The sequence below is a fragment of the Rhinolophus hipposideros genome (assembly GCF_964194185.1).
Source record: "Rhinolophus hipposideros genome assembly, chromosome: 19".
In the NCBI taxonomy this organism is placed as follows: domain Eukaryota; kingdom Metazoa; phylum Chordata; class Mammalia; order Chiroptera; family Rhinolophidae; genus Rhinolophus; species Rhinolophus hipposideros.
Window position 1 is genome coordinate 53,592,884 of NC_138065.1, and position 26,442 is coordinate 53,619,325.

Below are 26,442 nucleotides of genomic sequence, written 5' to 3' on the forward strand. Positions count from 1 at the left end.
GCCTCCACCACATTCGATAGTCATGTGACTGGCTAATCTTAGCTGCAAGGGAAGTTTACTTTTAATTTTATAAAAAGCCGGGCATGTGTTGCTCCATACAAAATCAGTTTTCTGTTTGCAAAGGAAAAGAGTGAGTAACGTACAGTTGAGTCTGCCCTGCGTTCCTTCCAGAGGATGCGCATCTTGGAGGATAAGTCACTTGTTGTGAGAGCCTGGAGGCTGGCTAACCTCGATGTGACAATGCATAGCAAGGGAGAAAACTGAATTGCCTCCTGGTCCTGAAGGTCACAGGGTATGAGGAAACAGAACGGAACAAAAATAGCAAAAAACAAACAAACAAAAACAACGTCTAATTTGAGGAACAGTTCAATGTCAGTTAAGCCCAGGAATTAGTGGGAACGATAAGAGGAGAAGCTAAAGATAAGGAAAGGAAGCTAATTACTGAAGAGAGCGACAGAAAGGCCAGGGAGGTGAGGGAAGAAGGGGAGGGTGGGAACTGTCTGAGCTCAGTAGTTGATGAGCAGGAGGCTTTGTTTCCGGAGGTGCCCGAGGCGGGGGGACAGCAGCCATGGCGGTGCAGATCCCCTGTAGAATCTCAGAGGACAGTGTGTGTGTTTGTGGTCTGGTCTACGTTAGTGTCATGGTGGTCCCCGGGACCAATGTCCCCGCAGGTTACTTGCAGACCTGTGAAGGAGCCCACTCCTGCGGCTTCATGGGAGCTAAAATGATGTGAGCAGGACCGCCCAGTAAGCCGTGGAGAAAGGAGGCTGGGGTGACACTCAGCCTGGGGGCCACCAATTAAGCCATGCGGATAAGTGTTTCCTCTGCATGGAATGGCCTCTTCTCTAATTCTCAAGATGGTATCCTTGAATAATGCTACAACATTTGGAGGTACTGCCATTTATTTAATGAACTCATTTATATTGTCAGTAAACAGAATTACTGATACAAGACCTCCATTCTACCTGCTTTGGGGACCCACAGACAAAACGTGCCCCTATTTAGTCTCAAGAAGCTTAGACTGCACTGTGGACTTACGGGAGAAATCGCGATGGTCACCCAGAATCAAAGAGCCCAGCATGTTAGACATGGAAGGGAACCTCGAGGTCATCTGTCCAATCCCTCATTCCGATGTGGGAACCAAAACTGAAAAATGCTCATGAAGAAGATAGAGGACAAGGATAGAAAGACTAATCCTCCATCCAAGAGGTCCTGCTTGGTTCATGGAGAGAGAATTAAGTCCAAGATATTTGGGATCAGAAAGATCAAGAAAGGATTTGTTTTCTAAATGTCCTCCAGTGCTAAGTTGGATGACATTTGTAGTTAGAACATGGACTTACAGAATGTTCTTTCAACAGAAGTTATTTATCGGGGGAGAATGCTGGTCTCCTGGGACACGGACAGCTTTTTTAACAGCCTGGAGGATAAATGGAGGATAATACTCCATTAGGGTGATTCTTCCAGAAAAGCAGGTCTCACAGAACTATGTGGACTGCCTGTCCCGTTCAGAGACAGGGGAGGGCTCTTTGTTTTCAGTGTCTTCTAGAAGCAAAAAGCCCAACTCCACGCAACTTCTGACTTAATACACACAACAAGAGGCTCCAGAATTTCCATGGGCGCCATCTTGTTCTGCGGCTGAATGGAGTTTAGGTGCAGTGAGGCCATCCCTACAGGAGAGTTCCATCTGTCAGAATATTTAGCAGTTTAACAAAACATGGGGATTGCAGTTGCAATTCTTCCATGAACGAATAGAAAGAGTGAGTGAGGATATTCCCAAAGCTTTTGTGCCTCCATCCCCTCAGCTGAGAAGATTGAGGCCTCATCTTCCATTCCCGTCTCTGTAAATTCCCTTCCTTTCACTTCCCTTTGTCTCGGGTGGAAGGTAAATGAAACCTCAGCCTGCCCACTGTCTTCATCCTGCAGACATGCTCACATCCCACCCATCCTTTAAAAGTAACTTTCAATGTTATCTGCTCAAGTTACCATGTCATGTGTCTCCTTGCAATCACCCCCCAGCCCAGACTTCTTGAAAGAAGTGTCTTGACTCACTGCTTCCACTTCCTCAACTCCCATTCACCAGCAGATTTCTTACAGTTGGAGTTCTGCACCCACAGCTCCTCAGAAATTGTTATCTGCAGGTTGATCTCCCCGTCAAGCTATTGGGGCGGAGCCTGGAGCCAACTCCACGACTCTCCCTCCAGCTTGCTCCTGTTTCAGGACTTAACCCAGGGCTTGTCGTGTGGGTCTTCCACTGCACAGCCCAGATTTAAGCTGCTCACTCCCCAGCCCACCCCACCCCAAGCTCCAGCCAGGACACAAACCTGGTATAAACCAGAAACCTGGGCATCACGCCGTCTGTGACACCCAGGACACTCTGAGGAGAAAAACGCCCAGGAGGTGATTCCACAAAACATAAAATCCCAGGCCGGAACTGAAAACCACCAGGACATTCAGGGTTGTGGAAAACAAATGAAAAACAACAGGAGTTCGTTTTCATAGTGAGTCTTCAGTGAGTGCTTACTATACAGTCCTCGTACAAACACTTCTCGGTCATTCTCTCCTTACGTTTCACTTTATAGAGAACATCGAGCTGCCGACATGTTAAGTCACTTGCTGTATCCCAGTCAGTCAGTGGTGGAGCTACCGTTTGAATGGGGCATGTTCTCCCTCCAGTTTGTGCTCGAAACCGCAATGTCACACTGCCCTCCTGAAAGGCCGCTGGTTTTAAAATATGTAAGGCACTAAAGCAGCACATTATAGTTATAAAACTAGAACAAGGATCTTTATTCAAATGGGTCATGCAGAAATCTTAGAAATTAAATTTGTAGCCATTAACATTTTAAAAAGAAAACGCCTCATGCTAAGAGTAAACAGTAGAATTGCACAGCTGAATTCAGAATCCGCAAACTGGAAGATAACCCTGAGAAAATCCCTCCGAATGCCACTCAGAAACTTCAGTGTAAGAATGTAAGAATGTAAAACTTCAGTGTAAGAATGAGGGGAAGAAATGGAGGATAGAAAGTGAAACCTTGTCTACTGGAAGCTCCAAGAAAGTGTAGACTCAACGGAGCAACGAGGCAACTTGCCGAGAATTTCTAAAGCCGAGGAAAGACATGGGCTCTCCTGTCAGGAAGTCCTCCACGCCAGGCAGGAGCAGAGAGAAAGCACAGCTCTGTGTGCCCCTCACACTGGAAGTGGAGGAAAGCCGAGGCTCCCAGGTCGATGCTCAGAACAAGGCCAGCACGGCGACACCTGCAGCGACAGATGCTGGGACGTGGGCAGTGTAATAGAGAGATGCCTGCAGAGCTCAGTGAAAGGAATGCAATGCTGCTACAACAGTTCTACAACCAGCCTGTTTTTTAGAAATACAGGGATTTGTAAAGTCCACTCCCCCAGATCCTTGTAGAAACAAGTGGAAACCTCGGAGACGAAAAACAACAGTGGGCAAAAAAATCTGTTACAGATTTTTGTTCCAGATTTTTTCTGTTACAGATACTCCTAGTGACTGGAGTGATTAGAAAAGAGACAATGGCTTACTGTTTTGTGGGGGTTTTGTTTTACTTGGGGACAGGAGAGACACATTGAGTAATGTGGAGTCTGTTAAAATTAACATACACAGTAAAAATCTATGGGTAACCATGAAAACAATAAAATGTATAACTATCAAATGAGTAAAGCATAATAGAAAGGAATAAATAAACTGTTTAAAAAAAGGAAAATGTTCACACAAAATAGGGTTGTAAAAATATATCCACGTACATTATTGATCACAACAAATGGAAAGCAGTTATACTTACCAGTTATTAAGGGACAGAGGCTATTGGATTTGAAATACAGAGATATGTTGTTTTCATTTAAAAAAGACCCAGCAATGATGAGCATACGCAACTACTAACCAAAACAAAGGTGAGGTAGAAATGTTAACGTCGGGCAATACTGACTGTAGAGCAAACATCATTAAAAGAGACAATGACAGATATATATATATATATATATATATATATATATATATATGTCACTTGATTAAAATACCATGACCTTGTAGGCTTCTAACAGTACAGCTTCATAACGTACAAATACTATATGAGATAGAAAATACTATCTCAGTTACTAGAAGAAAATGAAAAATCTGTCATATTGGGAATATTAAAAGCTATCAGGAACTGATAAACATCAAAAGTAAGTGTGCAGAAGATTCGGATTTTATGCATATCGCAATAGGTAGAAATGTGTAGCACCTTGTCTTTAAGAAAAAGCAAATCTACATTTTCCCAAGCACATAAGGACTATTTGCCAAAAACTAATCGACACATTTCGACAGAATTTAAAATTTCCAGACCCCATTATCTTGGCTGTGATGCAGTTAAAGCGCACGTCCAAAACACAGTGTTACATTAAAAATTATACCTTTTAAAAGTAAAATACAAAAACAAAATCCCCACATCGCAGTAATCATGGGTTAGGAGGACGCTGTAATGAAAATTATAAAATATCACATGAGTGTTGATGTGTTATTTCGTCTAAACATTTTACGATTCTTCCCTACATGTGTCCTGAGAAACAGTCTCGCTAAGTGGTCTCCAAGGGCCCTTGCTGTCCTGGAGCCTGTGACAGGCTCCAGATTTCCAGTGAGAACAGGCGACCCTGCCCAGCAGATGAGCAACCAGAGCTCTGGTGGGAGCAGCTGCGAGCCCAGCGGGGCTGTCGGAGAGGGACGAACCGCCTTGCAGAGGCCGCTCCCAGCCAGCCGCTTCCTGAGCCTCCGGATTGGTCCAGCCCAGCCGGCCAGGAAGGGCCCTATATAACCCGCAGAGGGACCGGCCCAGGCACATCTGAGGTTTGCGAAGACCTGTTCACTCCACCGTTAAGAATTTGAGCTCAAAGCCGAGGGCCACCTGCGAAAATGTGCAAAGGACTTGCAGCTTTACCCCAGTCATGCCTGGAAAGGTGAGACCAGTTCTTTTGGCTGAAGAGATGGAGGAATGGGGGTCTTTACTCTGGGGAGGTTACCCAGCTGCAACCGAGGGCCCTCGTAGTGGGGACAGGCGGCTGAGGGGTGCCTGACTGCAGACTGGGAGCTGTGTCCTGTGAAAGTTCCCAGCCAGGACACCGGGGTGTCCACCTTTCCCTCTGAGCAGGTGACTGTCCTCCAGGTGATGTGCAGTCAGTGCGGTCGGGAGCCTGGTTCCCACATCTGACTGCTGGGTGCTGGGTCTCTGCGTCTCTGTTTCCTTATTTGTAAAGTGCACCTACTCAGTGCCAGCCTCACAGGCTGGATTTGAGGACTGAATGAGTGACGGCACGGCCCGCCCAGAACCCACAGAGACGGCACCATGTTAGTGCTGTCAGTGCGCTCACGTGGGGAGGAGGCCAGTTTGCACGGGGCCCAGGGCCTTTCTCTCTGTGTATTCTGTCGTCACCCATCAGGCAGAAGCAGCCGGACTGCCTGCCAGGCAGAGGAAAGCCGTGGGGACACGGGGCTTGGCACTAGGAGGCATTCTCTTTTAGATACGTGCAGCAACAGGTCTGAAGCTGCCTGGTCACCCTCAAACTGGGCAGTATTCTGGAGGGGATCCGAAGTGCCTGGGCTGCGTAATTAGAAGAACACAGGTTGGGCTTGTTAGAAAACTTACCCTAACAATCCTACCTGATGCAAAGGGGTGGGCTGTTTCTCCTCTTCTTTCTTCTCAAGACTGGATTTGATGCCATTTGGGGTGAGCCCTCACTCCTGAAAGGAGGGGAAGGTGGCCCTCTGCACGCCGAGCACCCCTTGCCTCCCCTGCCCCAAGGCCCTGGCTGCGTCTGCTGAAGAAGGCAGGGCTCTCCAATGGGCACCTGGGACTCCTGTAGCTGACAACCGCAGGTCTTTTGGGCAACTTTCACCCTAGAAATAACCTCCAAATGACAGTTACAGAGGCGGCATTCTAGCAAAGGGATTTATCTGCAACAGAACTGTGCAGTGACTGAAAATAAAACCTACCCTGACTCCCTGTTGTCAAAAGCACAGAGTGTCTGTAAAGATACACGTCACTGTAGTTAGGCTGTTACTAGCGGGGTGACATGGGCCCTGGACCTGGAGGGGACAGCAGGTGCGGTGTGGGGACGACTTCCTGCGCTCAGCCTGTCCCGCTCCCTAGGAAGCCCAGAACCCGGAGTTCCCTGAATATGAGCTAGAGCACAGTTGGGTCCTTTTCCGTTTTTGCAACTCTGAGAAGTATAGTTTACCTTTCACACCAACCTCAGGGGGTGCCTTTAGCCCACTTTCTCTTTGAATTGTTCTGTGCTTTCGGGCAGTGGGTAAATCTCCAATCTTGCCTTATTAATTAGGGCACAATTGACTCTCAAACTGTCCTCCAGGTACTTTGTGATGCTATTCACTGCCTGGCGTTCAGTGAATACTGCACGAACGTTTGTTAAAAGTACGTCGCTGTTCGTAATGTCACCGCATGTGTTCTTCTCAACATGCCTGCCGTTGACTGAGGCACGTGATGAGGCATGCCTCTCGTGGATTCCTCTTACTGTTTCCTATCTGATTCACTTAGCGGCATTGGTATTGAGTCACTTTCTGTATCTTTTCATGCACAGTCGATTGTCGTGCCCCGGGATGTGACAGTGTTTACGGGGAATAGAGGGGCAGAGGAACAAGCTTTTTTGCAGACTGCCTGGACCCCTTTTCATTTATGGGCATGTGTTTGAACCCTGCAATTACTGTGTCCGATTACACACTTTCTCACCATCTGTTACCATTGCAAATAGAGTCTTTTTTCCAATTGCAATCCTTCCTGGGGGCATTTGGCAGCTGGGGAGCTGTTAGCATGCGCTCCTGGGAAGAATCAGACTCTCTGTCCTACTGGAAGAGGCATTTTAGTGCTGCCCAGCCTGCCTCCCCCAGCTCTGCTCTCTGCCTCTCCCCCACTCCATCCCCACAGTCTCCCCACTTTCCATTTCTTCTCCCCAAGCTACAAAGGAGCAGGCTGTGCCTCAAGGTTTAGATAAAGATATTTAAGTCTCCACATCAAAGAAATTAGGACAACATCCATGCATTACACAACAATCTGTTTTTAATGGAAAGTGCCATTGAAAAGGTAAACTGCAACTTCTCTGGTGCATTTGAAATAGAATTCAGCTGCAGATGTCTGAGCAACACGTTGTCATTTATCAGAGCGGGAAGCTTGCTGGTAAAGACTAAGGCTCAGACACGGGTTGTCATGATCTAAATTCACACCCATGAGCAACTTCACTTTCCTCAGCTGTTCTCTAACATCCCTCCCAATTCTAAGGTAGTTTAAATAAAGGGAGATACATCTGTTTCAGTGACTAGCAAGAGGCGCAATTGAAAGGAAAGTTTTCCTGGTTTCTCTCTAAAAGGTTGAGAGCAGAAAAGAGTGGATTAATAAAAAATCATCAAGAACCCCCAACTCTGAGCTAAAATCCAAGCCTTGGCAGAAGCAGTGCTTCTAATGAGATTTACAAGAAAGCAGATTTACTTTGTGTAAGGGGAGCGATGATGCTAGAAAATGCCCCTTAGAGAAGCATTAAGTCAGAGTCAACACTGCCGTCTTTGCAAAAGCTCTATTTACGTATTTATGTAGCTCTTTGAGACCATCACTTTCTAAACCTTCAGGTTGGCCTCACATATTTTTATATGGAAAGAGACTAGTAATAGTCCAAACGCGTGAGCCTGCAGTGTGTACCTGTGACATACTGCGCTCACTCCTGTGCGACGTGAGTGGGGGCCGGACAGTGGAAAGGACCCTCGAGCCATTTGAAGTCCTTCCTGTTACCAGTGATTTTCAACTTTGAATTTTAGGCTTCTTGTGACAATTTATTTTGAGAGTCTCGTGAATTTCTCTGAACAAGTTTAATTTCTTTTACAAGTAAACAGTGCTCTTTGGAAAAAGACACGTGTATTCTCAAGTGAAGTGTTACTGTTACGACTTCCAAAAAGTTGTCACCATAATATAAAGCGACTGGTGTGACCGTTATTATTTTTGTCCGTCAGTGTTGCCGGGTCCTGACACCGAGTTCCGTCCCTACTACAGTGAAAAGGGCGTGAGGTGTAAGAAGATGGAGCTGCTGCCCGAGCGTCTCCCGGGGATACTGATGGGGTGTCACAGACCCGTCAGGGCCTAGGCGTCCGGCTCATGTCAGATCTCTGCTGAGGATGATGAGGGCTGCGCGTGGGGGGGGGGGTGTGGCTGTGCTGGCATTCTCAGGACCTGCAGAGAGTAAATGGGGAAGGTGACGTTTGTGTCTTTACTGTCATTTGACTAAACAATCAACTTCCCCCCACCTTCTCTGGTTTCTGTGGGTCTCAGTGTGGACCATTTAGAGCAGAAAGGTACCTAATGAGCAGGGCCACTAACCAACGAAGCTTCTTTCAATGTCGCGAAGCCACGTGGAAGCACCACACAGAGTGGGCCAAGGCCCCTGGGTCTGCAGGAGTAAGTGGATGGATACGCTTTTTCTCAAGCCCTGAGTACATGCTTGAGTCGAGTGTAGAGAAAAGATAAGCGCCCGAGTGAATTAAAGGCTGGCATTGAACTTGATGAGGTGATAGGATGGGTACAAAATCACCTGGGGAGCCTGAAGACGTGTGTCAGGGGCTCTCGTTGAGCTTAGGACCCAGCTTTCTGTGCGTGAGTGTGAATTTGAAGCTGGCTCTAGCCAAGGGAAAGTCTTATGACACAGTAGAAATACCTCTGAGAAACCCTGCAATGATGAAGGAAATGCATGAGCTATTTCATACAGCCTGGGGAGTCACCAAGGAAAGCTTGGTTTCAATTCTCACTGAGGAAACAATGTTGACTTTTCTCTGGATTGCCTTTCAAACCTTGAGACTTGCCTTAGGAAGAATAGGACCAAAACCTTCTGAAGGGAACATCAGCCCAGTTAGGGAGACAAAGTAGAAGAAATTAGCCCCCCTCCCGCCTTGTGGAGAGGCCCTGGGAAGGAACAAATGCACAGCTTCCAAGGAAGCACAAGTGGGGGCAGTAGGGGCCGTGAGGAGGGCTCTGGGAGAACTTTGCGAGAAGGCACAGGGTCGTCGCTGCACCAAGGCTTAGCTGCTCAGCCTGCGCAGGCACAGGCACGGCCAGGTCCAGGCTGCAAGGGAGAGCGGGGACGCAGTCCAGGCCAGGGTGGCAGGTCCAGACGCGTGAGAGGCGATGGCCCAGCATGCCTGGCTGGCGGGGTGACATCTTTGCACAACCCATGTGTTCTCTCCCAGGCGGGCAAGGAGGGAGCTGGGACTTCACAACCACAGACGCCCTCCAAGCCTCAGGCCCTGCGTAGCCTTTCCTTGGAACTGTCATAGCCCATCCTCTCCCGACTCTGAAGACTAAAGAGGTTTGCTCGGGGAAGATTTTTATCCCCTTTGCCTAAAGAAGTCAGTTACCAAAAAGGCAGTCTGAACGCTGCACGTAGTAGGCACTCATTGGCGATACCTATTGAAGGAATGAACAAGGAAACTCAGCAAGTGGAGACGGGAGCGCTGCCAAGGGCCTTGGGAAGGACAGACAGACAGCAGTGGTGTTTAGGCCACAGTGGGAAAAAGTGTGAATTGCAAAATAAAGAGGGCTTCCTGCCTCTTAAGTGGTGCGTGTGGGATCAGGAGACGGGAGAAGCCAGCACTTCTGTGATCCCCTCAGGAAAGCCTTGGCAGAGGGGAGTCCATTTAGGCCTCTTGCCATTGGCTCACGTCACCAGATGAAGCCCTCCAGTCGCTCTCATGTGGCTCCTGTCACAGTGAGGCAAATGACACCCTGCATTCCAATGAGCTGCCTCTCCCTGCTCTCCTCTGAGTCACCAGGTGGCAGCTCAGACCCCAGACTCACTCTGGGATGATCCCTGAAAGGCTGTCTAACTCGTTTTTCTTTCTTTAGCAAGGACTTGTCCCTATTATGGGACAGGTAATATCTACGGACAGAGCTGATGTCTCCAGGGCAGTGCTGATGGCTTGTCTGTCCTGCTGGCTGGGCACAGAGGAACTAAACTTGAATCCGTTTGGTCAGGATCCATCATTAGTAGCAGGAACCAGAGTATGGCTGGAGGCTGCAGATACCAGCAGCCTGTCTCTTTCCTCCTGTAAATGACCCGGGCCTGCACTGTGTGTTAAAGACTGTGTCACCCAGCGGACAAAGACACTGAAAGCTGGAGGGGTTTCGGCTGCCTGAGAACACGACTCCTAAGACGACAGGGTTTAGGAATGTTCAAGAAACCCAGAGCAGGAAGGACTGAGTTCCAAGCCTGTCCTCTGCGTTGCCCTCAACTCAGGAGAGAAAGGGACTTGGAGGGACGTGGAGATTGTAAGTTGGCCACTGTTACTTCCTTGCTGTGTGAACCTGGGGAAGTACAGACCCTCTCTGAGCTTCATTTCCTCTCCTGTAAATGAGGATATTTATCTTGGTGGGAGAGATGCTCAAATAAATGAAATCATGTACATAGGTGGCTGGTGTTTGGCAGGTGGACCCCTATGAAACAATTTGTTTCCTTCCCTCCTTTTCCTCTTTACACGTAGTCAGGAAAATGTCGGAGAAATCTCACTTGCGTTTACAGCTGACTGACTTCCCTCTTAAGAGTATGAGTGCTTGTGGGTAAGAGTGAAAAGTGAAGCCAGGACAGAGCCACGCCTAACCTTGGGGGTGGTGACACCCCGTGTCCCCTGGGCCACTTGCACACTTCTGAATGCTGCCAGGAGGCTGGGTCTTCGCCTTGACAGTGAGCGTTCCATCCTGAGGCTGGAATGAGGGCAGTTGGGGCAGCCGTTACACAGCTGACCGGGCCGGGGAAATGGGCTCTTCCCTGAAAGGCCTGTCAGGCGCTCAGCCTCGTCCAAGGAGCGTGCGGCATGAGCACAGCCAAGGCTACGTGACTCTGGACTCCTCGCCCAAACGCAGTGCTCCTGGAAAGGCCAGACACGGGTGTCCTTACAAGGCCTGCTCTTCAAGTGCCATGTCGAGATCAAAGAACACAGCCTGAAATTTTCAGGGTTGAAAGGACACAGCCAAGCAGTCTTTGAATGCTTTGGACAGTAGTTAGCTGAAAATCACGTTGGCTTCATGCACAGGAAATGAGGCCACCAGCATTACTCCACATCGTACACAGTTTCCTTTCTCCTTCCCAGACACCCCTCAAAGCAACACCCGGCCCATCGCAGATCCTTACAACAGTCTGTTCTAGAAAGATGTTGGAATGATCATACTAGAGGCAGAGGCAGAGATGCCATGTGAAATGCTTGAAGAATGTGAAGTGCTCTATTCCGTCAGTGCTTGTTACCAGGAGTGCAGCGGGTGGGCCGTTGGGTTGAGCTGCTACTTTCTGACATTTACTGGTGCGGGACACCTGGGTCTCGATGAGACACTTGTCTGTGGGGATTCAGGAAGTTCTGGAAGAATCAAGCTGTTCCATGAACAATGTGCTTTGCTGTATTTTGGCAGCTTCTGTTTACCTGGCTCAGCAGGACTGCGGGACTGACTTTCTCAGGGGAGCCGGGCCCCTTCCCGGGCCCAGACTGTGTGCCTGAATGCCCCACGTTGAACCACCTGTCACATGCGCACACACATGCACGCGTGTGCACACGCACACCTGATTGCTTTTATGACTTAGATAAAAGGTGGGCTGAGAGCTACATGGACACACGGAAAGTGAAGCCGTTTTCTTTCACTGCGATGAGTGTAGGTAGATGGACAGGGATGTTTTCCTTCTTAGGCAGATCGTGCCTTTCACCCTCACGTTTTGAACCTTACACTTTTTCCTTTAGCTGCAACCTCAAGGGAGGACACTCACTGCAGGGCAGCATGTTCTCAAAATTCTCATCTGTGAGCTCCACAAGCCTTTAAAGCTTTTTTGTAAATTGCCCTCCAACATTTGTCCTCCAGACCCACGAAGAATGGTGTGACCTCTGTGTCCTTCCTGGTCCAGACAGGGTCCTGATGTTTTTAATTATGCAGGAATCCAAGGGCAGATGGCCGCACCATGGTGGGGAAAGAAGCACGCCACTTTCCTTAGCCACTTACAGACCACATGTTTTTTGTTTTTAATGGATATTGGCTTAAGCGTGAAGATGACAAGAATAGAAAGATGGCTGCCACTTGGGAAATGAGTGCATCGTGCCATTTTGGTCACACATAGGCACAAAATGAAAGTCTAGTGACCCTAACTGACCAGTTCTTCTCCTTGAGATGTGGCTTCTTCCTTTCTCTAATATGAGCAGCTGAGAGTCACAGACGGAGAGCAGGAGCAGGGTCCCAGCCCAGTTCCTTCTCAGACGGAAAAGAAAATCACGACAGGCAATACTGTAGAATAACTAAGAGCCCAGGAGCTGAAATGAGATTGGGTTGGGCTCCAATTGCTGGGTGATTTGGTCAAATTGCCTGAGCTCTCGGTGACTCAGTCTTCTCATCTGCCAGTTGGGGATAACGTTTACACCTCCCTCATCCGATTGTTAGCAGCTCTAAAATGGTTATGCGTTCTGTGAGTGTTGAGTAAACCATTTAGGTAGCTGGAGAACCAGTGCTTTCTCTTGTGTGTGGTTTTTCTTCACTATCTGCGTGTTGGGAAACTGTGCTGCCAAGTGTCAGGAAGGGGCCAGAACAGTGAAGTGGAAAGCATCCAGCCATCTCCCTCTCCCCGTACAGCTAAGGAGGGGCTGTGGGAATGGACTCACGTGGAATGGCCCTTTCAAGGGACCTTAGAAAGTAAACGAGATGACGGGATGACGGGGCAGAAAGGAAAAGGGATCCCAGGTAACCCACTGAGCTTGCGGTGACTAGACAAATGGACGATGGGCAGAATCTGGGTACCTGGAGGGGAAAATCTTTTTAGGAGGAAGAGATCAGTTTATTCTTAGATAATGTCAAGTCACCACCCCACACCCATCTGTACCTTCCTGGACAGTTGTAGAGTTACTAAATTAATTCAATTAAAAAAAACTATAACTGCCATATGCAGGACCCAGGGAGTAACTCAGATAGCGTATGCCATAAGCATGACGCCTGTTTGTATGCACAACGCATGTCCCACATGTATGTGTGTAAACATGAAGCCTGCAGGACACTATAGGTCTGTGCTTATAAACGCTGGTTTGAGTTCTGGGCGCGAGGAGGGAAAGAGGAAGATTAGAAGAAATAACTAGTCCACCAAGGGAAATTAGGTAGCTAAATGCTGAAGAGCAGACCAGTCAGTAAAGGTTAAAAGAATTAAAAGTACCTGTTAATTGAAAATGGAATGATAGAATCAAAATGACAGGACAGTGACCTCTTTAAGTCTATTTTCTATGGTTAACTCAGTCTGAAAATTAAAAGCTGAGAGGGCGGAATAGGTTCCTGTAGCTGCTATAACAATTGCTACAAGCTTAGCGGCCTAAAACAACCCAAATTCGTTCTCATATGTTCAGGAGGGCAGAAATCTAAAAAGGGTGGGTGGGGACCCATTCCTTCTGGAGGCTCCAGGGAGGAGCCGTTTCCTGGATTTTCTCACGTGGGGACCCGTCCTTCACCTGCAGCTCAGTGGGATGGCGTCTTCCTCTCTCTGCTTCCGTGTCACTTCACATTCAGACTCTGATTGTCTTGCCTCTCTCATAAATCAGGCGCCTTGTGGTGGCCTTGGGCCCACCCAGATAATCCAGAGGCATCTCCCCATCTCAAGATCCTTAACTTTATCACCTCTGAAAAGTCCCTTGTGCCACACAGGGCAACCATGTCTGACGTCTTTGTAGGGGGGGCAGGCTGTTTAGCTTACCACCAAGGGAGATGTGGGAATCTAATTTCTGCCACTCCACCGCCTCCCCCTTCTTCTGTTTCTGTTTCTGTGCCTTGCAGACTGTCCTTCTGTCACCTTTAGTGAAAACTTCTCACGTTGCAGGTTGCATCGCAGGCGATTACATGGACACTGTCCCCTGCAGAAGGCACTGTTTTTTCCCTTCTTTCTCCTGGGGGTATCCCTAGTACCCTCTCTGGTTCTGCTCCCAAAGTCCTCAGGTCTTTTCCTCGGTTGTGTTTTACCTCGGCCAATCTCCTGCCAGCTGTGACTTGCATTGGTCTTAAGGCTGCTCGTGTCTGCATTTCGCCCTGGGGGGTGGCGCCCACCACACTGTCCTGCTCTGCCCCCTCTTGCTGCTGCTGGGAGACCGTGTGCTTGCTCTCTGGACCTTGTCCCCACCTGAGCCCAGACCTCTAACTCAGTAAGTCCTATCCCAGTAACAACACAATTTGGGGGGCCTGCGTCCCTCAGCTCTCCATGTGACAACCAATGGCATTGCTCGTTGGGAGGAAACGCGGGGATGCTCTGAGAATGCTGGGGAGAAGTCTCCAGGACGGTGACCCGGCGACGTACTCACGGACCTGGAAACCTTTGGGAATTTTCAGTACAGATTTAGGAAGAAGTGGACTTCATATTAGACTCCAGGAAGGATCACTGGGAAGCTGGGAGAAAGATGGGAAGAGAGCAACTGTGTTGGGTCCAAACCAGTATTTCCTCCTCCCGTTACTCAGAGCTGCAGCCCAATCACTCACCCCCCAGTGCCCACCCTGGGGAGCTCTCCCTGGTTCTCCCATGGGGAGAAGCTAACCCTCCCCTGAGCTCCCACAGAACGCTGCCATCTTCTTGTGGCTCATATCCCTTCTCACCCTGCCTTCCTCAGATTCAACTTTGGTGGGTGTTTGATATGATCTGATTTCATTCTCCTCTTAACCCTGCGAGGTAGACGGTATCAGCACCACTGCTTTTCCAGTGAAGAAGCACGCATACGTAACGCGTCTGGCCCAGGGCCGGACAGTGCGCTCCGCGTGCCAGAGCTCCGCGCACTGACTTCTGGCCGAGGGTTCGTTCCACCACATCCATCATGGCTGTGTCCCAATGAAGCGAAGTATACAGATCTTCTCGATAAGGTGGAAGCTACTTGAGGTCAGCGACACTCTGTTATTAATTTTGAAAAACACTCCCCCAGTCTCTAGCACAGTGCCTGACACACAGTGGTTTCTCTGTTAGAGTCTGATACGTGAATGCATATAGGACTGAATGCACGAACCAATGCATAGACAGTTCTTGAAAATAGAAATCTTAAGAATAATGAGGTGCCATGACAAGATGTTGGGGACAGGAGAAAAGAAATGGTTTGACATCTAATTCTGTCCTTCCAACAAGAAACAGTCATCTTGCTCAACAAACCCTTTTAATAATTTGGCAGTGATAAATTTTGGCCGAGTGTTCTGAGTATTTGGGAAAATGAGTTTGCATCTGTTCCGTAAGTTCACGTGGAGGACACACTGTGTCCCTGAGCAAGTTTTCGTAAGTGACGTGACACATGTCAGTGTCAGTTTAGGTCTGGGTGAATTTTTCTCACTCTTCTTCCCTCCCTCCATCTCCAGTGCCCTTAGTGCCACTTCTGTTTCCTTCTTCTGTAATATATAGAGCAAGTTAAATGAAGTAGGGTCATCAACAACTAGAAACCATGACTGGAAAGTCTGTCTTTCTGATTTAGAATAATCTGGAGACGCTCAAAGAGTGGGTCCCACCCCTGCTCAGAGGCTCTTGTGGGAATGCCTCCTGACCCTCCACCTTGGAAGCTCAGAATAAACCATAAATTTCTGTTTTCCTCGGCTTGAGGACCATTTTCCCACTATCCATCATCTGGCTTCCAAAGTGAATTACCAAAATCCAGAACTCCTGCCAACAATATTTGGAATAAGACAGGGAATTGAAGGTCAAAGGGAAGGAAACTGCCTCTGTCCTGTCTGGTCTCTTCAGCACCCCCAGTAACCCACCCTGAGTGATGAGTGTGTCAGAGACAGGCCACAGAAACATGGGAAACATCTCAATTTCCATGGAAATCCTTGCGTAGGGTGTGGCCATGCTTAGAAAAAAACAATGCTTCTAAAAGTTCTAATTTTAAATAGCGCAAGGCCTCCATATATCTTGAAAGTGAGAGGAAAAACTATAGAGAGAGGAAAACGTGAATGAACAGCTCAGTAAATGTATGTTTTATCTGAGTTACCATCTTTAAGAGCTGCTCCAGACCACCTGTTTCCTGCCTGTGACCTGTGAGCAGGGGTGACCTCTTGACCGTGGGTGGAGTCCTTGCTCCTAGATTCAGGGATCACATGATTAAAGTGAAAGTCCAGTGACCTCACATGGTCTTCCTTACCTGCATATACCAGCGGTCTGTCCCCCAGGTGACAGAGGAAAAGGACACATTCTGAAGGAAAGCCAGACTCTCTCTACCTGTCCACATCTGGTCTGCATTTCACCAACAGGGAGAAAACAAGGGCACCGAAAGATGGCTTTCCACATGGCCTCGCAGGAGTCATGGCTCACTTTCCTTTCAAATCACTGCTATACAGTCCAGAACCTTCCTGGCTTGTAACCCCTGGCTCTCCTCCTACCTTCCCCAGTGTAGAGCTGCCAGAAATTTCTTCTGACTTTTCCTGATTTCCTTCACTTCAGTATCTTTGTTATTTTGCCAAAAAAGTAATGTTTAAGGCATGGACTTCATTCATCCAACCAAGAGAAAATTATTAATGCAATTAAATATTAATATCCCAGAAGTTAAGGGAAACTGGTGCAAATTAAGACTAGGTGGTATAAGATGGGTAGTAAACAAGTAGAGGTGGTGGTGGTGGTGGTGGTGATGGTGATGGTGGTGATGGTGGTGGTGGTGGTGGTGATGGTGGTGGTGGTGGTGGTGATGGTGATGATGATGGTGGTGGTGGTGATGGTGGTGGTGGTGGTGGTGGTGGTGATGATGGTGGTGATGGTGGTGGTGGTGGTGGTGGTGGTGATGATGGTGGTGGTGGTGGTGGTGGTGATGATGGTGGTGGTGGTGGTGGTGGTGATGGTGATGATGGTGGTGGTGGTGGTGGTGTGGTGGTGGTGGTGGTGGTGATGGTGGCTACCATGTTTTATATGCTATGTATGCACCAGGCACTGTGCCACCTTTACATCCATCATCTCACGCACTCCTCACAAACTTTTACAGCAGGTAAAGTTCAAATTGAAGTAGGTGAATTCCGGAAAATGTTAGATGCCAAACTGATACACTCTCTCCACCAAAATGACCCGGCTCTGCCTCGTCCCTGCACCTGAGACTCGACCTAGACGTCAAGGGACCATGTTCAGAAGAGCCTGGGTTGTTGGGGCTTCAGTTCCAGCACTGACTGGTTTTCTCCTGACATCTCCTCATACTGCACACAGGGTTTCCCAGGTCAGTTATTAATCCCTGTGTCTTGTGAGCCATGAGTAACACCCCTACTGACGTCAGGTTTTAACTGAGCAGCTAGTGAGAGGCTGTGTGCAGCCTCCAACGGAGTGAACGTCCCTAGGGGGGTCCCGCGGTGAGCACACCCTGGCTCGCTTCTCTAGTCACCCTCTGCTCAGGTTCTGTCTCTGTGACTCAAATCTCCGCCACAAGAACGCACAGCAGGTCTTTTCTTCCTTTGCGTCTCGGGTCTGCTGACACAGTACTCTCCAGCTTGGAGACTGGTGGCTAACAAGTGCTTTAGAAACTTCCATTTATCTTTCCTGGGTATGTGTTACATTTTGAGGAGGCTAGAGCGGTCCTTTTTCCTGCTGTGGAAGCCAGCTTCCTGCCTGGCAGCCTCTGCTCTCCGGCTACTTCCTCACTGATGCGCCCGCCTCCCCCGGCAGGCAGGGCGCATCTGCAACACAGACTGCAGTTGGATTTAATTGGCTGGTCCTTGCCAGGGGCCAGTGGGGAGACCTCTTTTGGAAATGCGTCATAAATTCCCTCTCCTGTACCCCCAACCCCTTCCACCTTATCTTCCCTCTGACTGTTCCTGACACGTGCCCGGGGTCCAGGACGACCGCGCTGGTCTCTGCCCCAGGGCTCCTTCTTTTGAAGTCCCATTAAGTCCTGGTCTAGGAATGGGTCCTGAGCTGGCTGTTGGTGACTGTGGTGCCCCTCCCTGAGTCTGTCCAACCTGGTGTGAGGCACTGAAGGAGCCAGCTCATTTTGAGCCCCACTTGTATATTTTCAACCTGTTATTCAGTTACGTTCGAGTCTTTGTGGTCATTTAGTGGCCTTATCTCTCCCCAGCTGACCCAATGAGACACATCTAGTCCTCAATGATGTATTCTGTGGCACATCCCGATATTTCACCCACCCCACCCCAAAACGCAGTTTTTCTATAACCTAGAAATTGGATTTGGTCATTCGTTGACCAAGTCATCAGTTTATAGAGTAAATCTTTATGGAGCAGTTAAGTGTAGAGCCCTGGGTCAGTGCTGAGGCTGGAATTGACTCTGCCCGGGGGGGCCAGCCATTCTAACAGCAGAGACCAGCAGTGCTCAAGGAAACAGGCAGAGACAGAAGTGCTGGTGGAGGAAAAGGCAGAAGGCTCTGAGAGAGTGGTGGGCACGGCTGGGACAGCCCGTCTCCGTGCATGGTCTCCATGCTAGCACACGGGGACACATTTGAGCTCCTTGAGGGCAGGGCCTCTGTTCACATCAGCATACGCCATCCACTTGTAATGAATGCCCAGGACACGCCTTGCACACAGGTCACACGTGTGCTGCTGTGCTCAGCAGTTCCAAGAGTCTCTGAGGCAAGGAACCTCCTTGGAGTCCTTGAAACTCCACACACAGGACCTCATACTTGGTTATTGATACATTTTACTTGAATATAACTGTGTTTTTCACAAGTCAGCTATACTTTTGATTTTAGTGATCGCCTCTCCTGTTTCCCACGTTTGTGCACCTTATAACTTTCACTCAGTTCGCCCCTTAGTAGGAACCAGCGAGGTGGCCAGGACCTTTTGAAATTGGATTTCCTGGTCAGCGTACCCACACAGGCCACAGGTCTAAAACTGCACACCCTACAATTATTCAAACCCTTGTCAGTTTGAAACCAGTAACGTGAGCCATTTAGAGAAAGCGTTATCTTCCTCTGAACCTTTCTTTAAAATTTCACCCAGCCATTTCCAACTGATTTTATTTCCAAACAAGTTTTTCTTTGTAAAACAAAGGATAACAAAGGGGGGAGGCGGTGAGAGGAGGCAGAAATTGTTACCAAGCATTCATGTAACATAGCCAGAAAAACCCCCAATGTGTGGTCAAGTAGAGCCAGAGACTGAGTTAAAATCGTCAACAGCTTAGAAAGTTTTCTCTGGAAGGGATTGTTTTTGACATTCAATTAACGTCAGACACATTCAAGTTTATCTTAAAGAGGAAAGTGAAGTGGTAGGTCTGAGCCTGTGTTTAGTGTGATTCTCCATTTGGTGTGTTTCTTTCCTACATTTGAAGTGTGGTGGTGGTGGTGGGGGAGGAAAGGGGGAGGAAATCATATTCCAGGAATGCTTGAGAAAAACCAATGTAGTAACACCGATCCTCTTGTAAAAAGGGGAAAATGTTTCAAGTGGTTTCACCCTCAGCGTCTGTCAGCAAGCCTTTTAACTTGCGCTGTTTTGTGAGAAGAGATGTGACAATGTTAGTCATTGTCTGTACTCTCCAAATCCTGATGACACCAAGCAGACTTCTGGCCCACATACTCTGTTTAATGTCCTGTATTTGAACCTGGCTCAGGTTCAGCCAGGAGGTGAAGCCATGGAAAGAGGTACTTCCAAGGCGCTGCCTTTCCTTTCTCGCTTACATCCCGGGGCAAACCTGGGGAAACGGCCATCGGACATCTACTCTGAGGAAGGAGACGGCTTTCTACGGATGACGCTCTGGACGGCAACGATTCCTGCATCACCCCCGCAGCACCTGCACACGGCGAGGCAGAAAACCGCACTGGTCCGCTCTGGTCTGAAGGGCTTTGGGGCATGTCTGGGGATGGAGCCACCATTTGCAGACCGTGTTTCTGTGGGGCAGTGCGTCCCGCGGTGGCCACGGGAAGTGAGAAGCAGGCTGAGTTTGTAGGACAGGGCGGCCCTCTTCTCAGAGTGGCTCAAATGGAGCAAAAGGGAGAAGAGAAAGAAACAGACGTGGAGAGGAAAACAGCAAAACCACCCCCCAGAGAACCAGCCACACTAAAGGCTGGGCGCCTGGGAAATGTCCGCAGGTGATCGTCTCCAGGTGTTGCCGATAAAACCTCTGGGTGAGGGCTGGGTCTGAAGACAGGTGCCACCCCACATGCAGTCCCCATGTGGGGGACATGGGGTGTCTGGAGCCTTGAGGAGTGCTGCTGGATGACATTCTGGGGTGGAGACTGGCTCAGTGTGCCCCATGGATTAGCACAGGCAGCCGTCAGGGAGACTTGCCAGGATGCCCTGCTTTGTCTGCCCCAAATTCTGGGCAAAGAAACCTAAAGGATAATGCAAACTGCCGAGCCTGGGGGCAAAGTGAGACCTTTTACTCTCGGGTTTATATACGCTTCCGCGGCAGAGCCCCCAATTTCAGGCCCAGGCTGTGCTCGGCTGAGCTCACTCAGCTCTGGTGTGGACCCCAGTTGGCTTCAGCCACAGAGAGGGTCCTAGGGAAAGAAGGGACACAGAAAGAAACGAAAAGGAAAGGATAGAGTGAAGGTGACTAATTCTAAATCACAGTTTTAAAATCGTATTTACAATACTAACAGAAACTATGGTATGATTCAGTATTATGTTTTCAGCAAGTTACACAGTAGGTTTTCTTAACTTTTTCTTCCTGATATCCATGATTGCTAATTGTATACATTTCATCTGCTGAAATCATTACATCTGCATGTGAACGGATGAGGAAAGTATTTTTATAGTAGCAGAACCTTCGTGGGCCCAGCTCTGACCTCATCACGGCTCTTTAAGGCTTTGGTTGTGATCAGCCTGGACCGGGAGATACATGTTAGCAGATCCGTGAGGAACAAAACCCAGATATTTTTAGTTCACTTTGGCAAATATTTTCGAAATGTTGACTATGTTGCCAGGCGCTGTGCTACACACAGGAGTTAAGAGGTATTTAAGACGCAGTTCCGCCTGCAGACTTCTCATATCCAGCTTGGAAAACAGACACGTAAATCAATAACCATCATGCAGTCTGACACTCTGTCTTAAAAGCATATATGTAGTGCCAAGGTGACCATGACAGACAGCAGTTTGGCTCTACCATATACACGGCTTGTCTTATGGATTCACATTTAAGATTTGCTTGGTGCTTTTCAGGTTTAGACTTATACAATAATGGACAACTCAGAAGCTTAGTTTTGAGGCTGGGCATGAAAACAGCGGCATCGTATGATGGAGGCGAGCCCAGAGCTCTGAGCACACCAATCACGAGTGTGTTGCGGATGGAAAGGACTGTGATGCGGCTGAAGTCAGCCACTGGCAGTCGGGGTCTGTCCATCGGAGGCTCCCTGTGCGGAAGCTACCCCGGCGGCCATTACGGAACGATGGGCAGGGACTGGGAAAAACCACTCCATGTAAATGAAGAAACTTCATAGAAAAGTTAATCATCAAGCAGAGTAACTTAAGTTTGCAGCTGGAAATGGCTGGAGAAAACACCTGGGTTACTGTCATATTACCGTTCAGAGAACTGAGGTCTGGCAGTAAAAATTGAAGGTTCTTTCAGATGTCATCTAATTAAGGGCAGAGCCAGAAGCAGACCCTCCGAAGCCTGGTAGGCAGTGCAGGGAGCGTTCCATCTGTGAGCCCGGAGTCGGACGGCTTGAGCTTGCCCACCTCCAGCTGGACTGGCTGGGGTCTCTTAAGTGAGCTGCTTAAACTGTCATTCAATTTCTTCGGTAGAGGGGGAATCATGCGTACAATACCTGCCGTATATAAGGTGAGAGAATACATATAAAAATAGTTAAGATTAGGACAAGGCAATGCATGTTAACCAGGGACATACGAGCTTGATAAATGTCCACTGTTAGCACTCGTGCCCCCATTTCCACACTGGCGTCCTTCCTGCCGCAACAGTGAAGTGGACTTTTGTTATGTTGTTTCTGACTTTTTCAGACCTGTGTGCTCACGTGGTCTTCTCGCCCCCTTACATCTCTTCTTTCAGGGCCAAGGAGATTAAGATCAAATTGGGAGCTCTCCTCCAGAAGCCCGACCCAGCTGTTGACCTTGTCATTCCGCACTATGAGAAGCCGGAGAAGCCAGCCAAGACCCAGAAGTGAGTCGTGAGTGTGGAGTCCAGCGCCCGCCCTGCAGAGGGCACAGCACCACCCCCTCCCATCCCTGGAGGTTGGAGGTGCCCCACTGAGTCGGTTTACAAACAGGCATCTTCCCTGACTCACCTGTGTCTGGAGCAGAATCCTGTGCCCGGTAGGACCTTACTGCAGGGACAGACCACACCTTATAAAATGGCACCAGCCACCTCATCTCTTGCTGGCCTGGGGCCGGGTCACTAGTCCTGATCTGATTACTGGTGACCAGGGTGCACCCTTCTGGGCCATCTCCAGGGCTGCTTCCCCAGCAGGGAGGTGGCGGGGAGCCTTTCCCTCAGGAAGATGCCGAGATCAGGCACACAGTGTAAGCCCATAGTTTCTTCTCCAAGATACAATCCCTTCCAGGTCCCACAGAGGGACAGAAGATGGGCCTTGGCGGGCCGTGAGTACTGGAGCAGCTCTTCCTGTTTCGTGCACGTGCAGCACGTGCCCCCGACCCATAAACGAAGCTTTCTGGCTGGACTCTGCAGCCCTCCCTCCTGCCCCAGCTGTCCACACACACTTCCGACAGTTTAGGAAGGAGACCGCACCAGTGTGGTGGCAGTAAACCCGGGCCCACAGCATCCACACCATTTACCTTCTGTCCCCTGGCTGCACAGCCTGTGTTGCCTGGGCAACAACAGGCCGTCCCCGCTTTGTGAGTGAAGAGCCCATGAACATCAGCAAAGGAACGCAGGAAGGAGAAAAGCCAAATGTATTCAGATTCCATCGCTCTTCTACCTCAAAGCTTTGAGGAGATCACAGAAGCATGGTAAAAATACAGAAATCCCTTTTAATCTCCATTGCCTTTTGAACTTAACATTTTTCTAAATTAGCCAGTTTTTTGTCTAAATGACCTTCAGCTTAATATAGCTGGATGGGATGGGAGATAGACAGATGGGTCGTTCTTTTTTGATCTCTTTCCATCGCCTACGTGGGTATTTCCATTCTCCTTCTTTTATTACTTCAAAGTGATCCCCAACCGGAAGCGAGGCATAATTGATTTTTCCGCATTTAGAAAGAAGAAACGAGTTCAATATGCAGTCGGGCCCCAGGCACTAAGGGAGGGGAGAACCACGTCTCCTGGCAGCCACTGATCAGAAAGTCTGTTTTGAAGTAAACGGTGTGGTGATGACTGCTCTGCTGGAATCAATTTTAAAAACTAAACATAGGACCACATTTCCTGCTTTGATTCTCTTTAATATCCCACACAGACACTTGAGCTACTATTTGGGTGGACAGGGGTTCAGGAGGAAGCCGTCTTGAAAGAAAACCTGGGGCTGCCATTTATTGAATTATATTTTCCTTTTGCTTTTCATCCCTTCTTCCATAATTTGGAATTGTTTAAAACATCCTTCATGTGCTTAGAGGCTGTGTGTGGACGGCGTTGGGGGGAGCGCCTGGGGCACTGCAGAGCTTTCCCGCCCTCCTCCCACCCCAATCCCCTCCTGTCCGCCCACAGGAGTCCGAGACATTCTGCAGGAGCTTCGTGACCTCTCTTCTCCCCACTTAAAAATGTCTTTTTTTTTTTTAACCCATGTTCTTCTCTCAAATGAAAACAAACCTCGGAGGATAAAATAAACCTTCTCCGGGCAGAATGTATTTTTATCCCCTCTCTTTAAAAAAAAAAAAAATCACTTTTTTAAAAAGCATTTTCTATGTTTTAAGTATATTTTTATTCTCATTAGAAGAAAAAAAAGTTGAACCATTGAGAAAAACAGAAAACAGTTGCCTGGCTGCCCACCACCCCAGCGGCTTCTGTCTCATTTCAGAACTGCTACTCACTCCTTTCCATCTGGACCCTCTGCCACTGAGAGAAACACGTACCCACGGTCCACTCTGGAAAATGTTCTCCCACCCCCTCGCCCATTCTATTCCTGTCCCTTCTCTTGCTTTCATTGGGTAACTCTAGACAGGGACACTCACTGCTTCCAGCATCTTCTTTAACTCCTCCTTATCAGGTTTGAGCCTTTCGACCCCACGGACACCGTCCACGCTAAGGCCTCAGCCTTGACTTGCCGCAGGATTTGACTGTGCTGAGCCGTGGTCTCCGTGACACTGTCTTCCTGGCTGTCTATCCCTGTATCCTCCCACCTTCTCTTTCTCTGAGGACCCCCACGTTTCCCACCCTCTGCATGTGAGCATTCCCTCAGACTCTGCTGAAGGTCCTCATAATAAACAACAAGCAAATTAATATCCACATAAATCTATTTTGCAATCACCCTTATCATGGCTTATCATCAATTGCAAAGTGCTCAGGAGCTGACATAAATATTGTTACAGTTTATGTTCTAGATGTTCCTTTTCTCCCTGCCATTGTCACTGGTTTTCAGCTCCATTGCTTCTTGTTTTACCACTTTGTAAGTTTAGAATGACATCCACACATAAATGATATCTACTGTGTTTCCCTGAAAATAAGACCTAGCCGGACAGTAAGCTCTAATGCGTCTTTTGGAGTAAAAATTAACATGAGACCCGGTCTTATATTATGTTACGTTTATTGTATTATACCCGGTCTTATAGTAAAATGAGACTGGGTTTTATATTAATTTTTGCTCCAAAAGACACATTAGAGCTGATTGGCCACGTCTTATTTTCGGGGAAACACGGTATGTGCCAGGGACTGTGGGTTAAAAGAGGGGAGGAGACGGAAGGGCCACAGGTTCTTAAATGAAAATACTCTCCCATGGTTACAGCCTAATACATACGTGTCAGGTAGTGATGCTTCATGCAGTTAAAATTTTTTTAATCTAAGTTTTGGGTTATTTGTGGCTTTCATCAATCAGACTCATTCTGGGCACAATGACCCATCATTCATGTGTGCATTAATTCGACAGGCCCTTCACGCAGTGTGGATTCCTGCCGAAGGGCTGTGCCATGGGTGGGAGGAGCGCTCCCTGGTGGACCAGCTGTACCTGCAGCTGTAGCACCCTTGCCGTGTGAGGGACTCAGGGAGCACGACACAGGGAGAGGCAGAGGTCACTTCCTGGATGAGCGGCGTTTACACTGGGCATTATGCAACCCCCAGTTAATCATCTCTGCAGTGTTTACTTTGCCTTTCCTTGGAGCCGGCTTCCTCCCTGTGTCCCACACCCACACACAGAAGCATTCCATGCCCACTCTCTGTGGTCAGCTACGAGCTTGCAAACCAGGGCACTTAGTGGTCATTTAGATCTGCGTCCATTTTGTTTCCAAAGAAGTGGGAGTTAATGAGACCGGGCAAATTCTGAGAATCGGGACAGGACGAACCTGCACAGCCTCCCAGGCTGGTGGTCACAACAGTGGGCTTCCTGCTGCGGGCTGCGTCTCGCTTAACTGTGTCCTCAGGTCCATCTGGCCTAATTTAGCTCCCAAGCCGGCTGTGCACGTGTTCTTTTCAGGGATTTAATCTTGCCTGTGAGGTGCTGCCCAGAGCGACCAGAGCGCTGGTTCTCACAAGACCAGCGGGGACAAGTGGGACCTGGGAACGTGCTTTGGGTGGATACACCTGCTCCTGTCATTTCTCCCTCCTCTGTCCCAACCAGAGGACAAGGCAGAGGGAGGGCGACGGGCCTCATGAGAATACTTATAAAATCAGAAAGCGATTCGGAGAGTAAAGCAGGCCTGTTCCAAATCCTGCCCGATACTGTAACATCCTGTTTCTGTGAACGGTCAGTAGAGACTTGGGGGCGTCTCCTATGTGCAAAACGCTGTATGAGGGAGTGAAGATGTGCAAGGGCCTCATCTATGTTTTAAGTATGTTTTTATTCTCATTAGAAGAAAACAAAGTTGAACCATTGAGAAAAACAGAAAACAGTTGCCTGGCTGCCCACCACCCCAGCGGCTTCTGTCTCATTTCAGAACTGCTACTCACTCCTTTCCATCTGACCCTCTGCCACTGAGAGAAACACGTACCCACGGTCCACTCTGGAAAATGTTCTCCCGCCCCCTCGCCCATTCTATTCCTGTCCCTTCTCTTGCTTTCATTGGGTAACTCTAGACAGGGACACTCACTGCTTCCAGCATCTTCTTTAACTCCTCCTTATCAGGTTTGAGCATTTCGACCCCCTGTAAAATATAGGTGCGAGATAATTACACGTTGGAAAAGTTCTCAGGGGGAAGTAATACAGGAGAGGCAGAAAACAGATCCTGGCCAGCAATAAAGAGGCAGGAAAATAAAGGGACATCCCTTCTTCACGGCCTGTCTCCTTCCTGCGCTCCTTTGTACCGGCCAGAAGAAAACGGGGAAGGGAAGGTAGTTCTCTTAGTAAAAATAAATTTCCAAGGAATCAGTGTTGAGGTTTTTATGCTTCTAGCCAGGAGAAAAGATTATTTCTCCAGGTTGGTTACTCTCATTTTTAGCATGTTTCACGTTCAAATGGTAAAAA

At 48.6% G+C, this 26,442-nt stretch overlaps 1 protein-coding gene across 1 annotated transcript in view; it reads left to right on the forward strand.

The window, feature by feature from the left end:
- Positions 1-4,627: 4,627 nt before the first annotated feature.
- The window catches only part of RGS5 (regulator of G protein signaling 5), a 34,935-nt gene continuing 13,120 nt past the window's right edge, over positions 4,628-26,442 (forward strand). The window contains exons 1-2 of the mRNA XM_081026917.1: positions 4,628-4,947; positions 21,931-22,041. Coding sequence (XP_080883043.1) covers positions 4,904-4,947; positions 21,931-22,041 — 155 coding nt within the window. The 5' untranslated portion in view covers positions 4,628-4,903. The remainder of the gene's footprint in view (positions 4,948-21,930; positions 22,042-26,442) is intronic.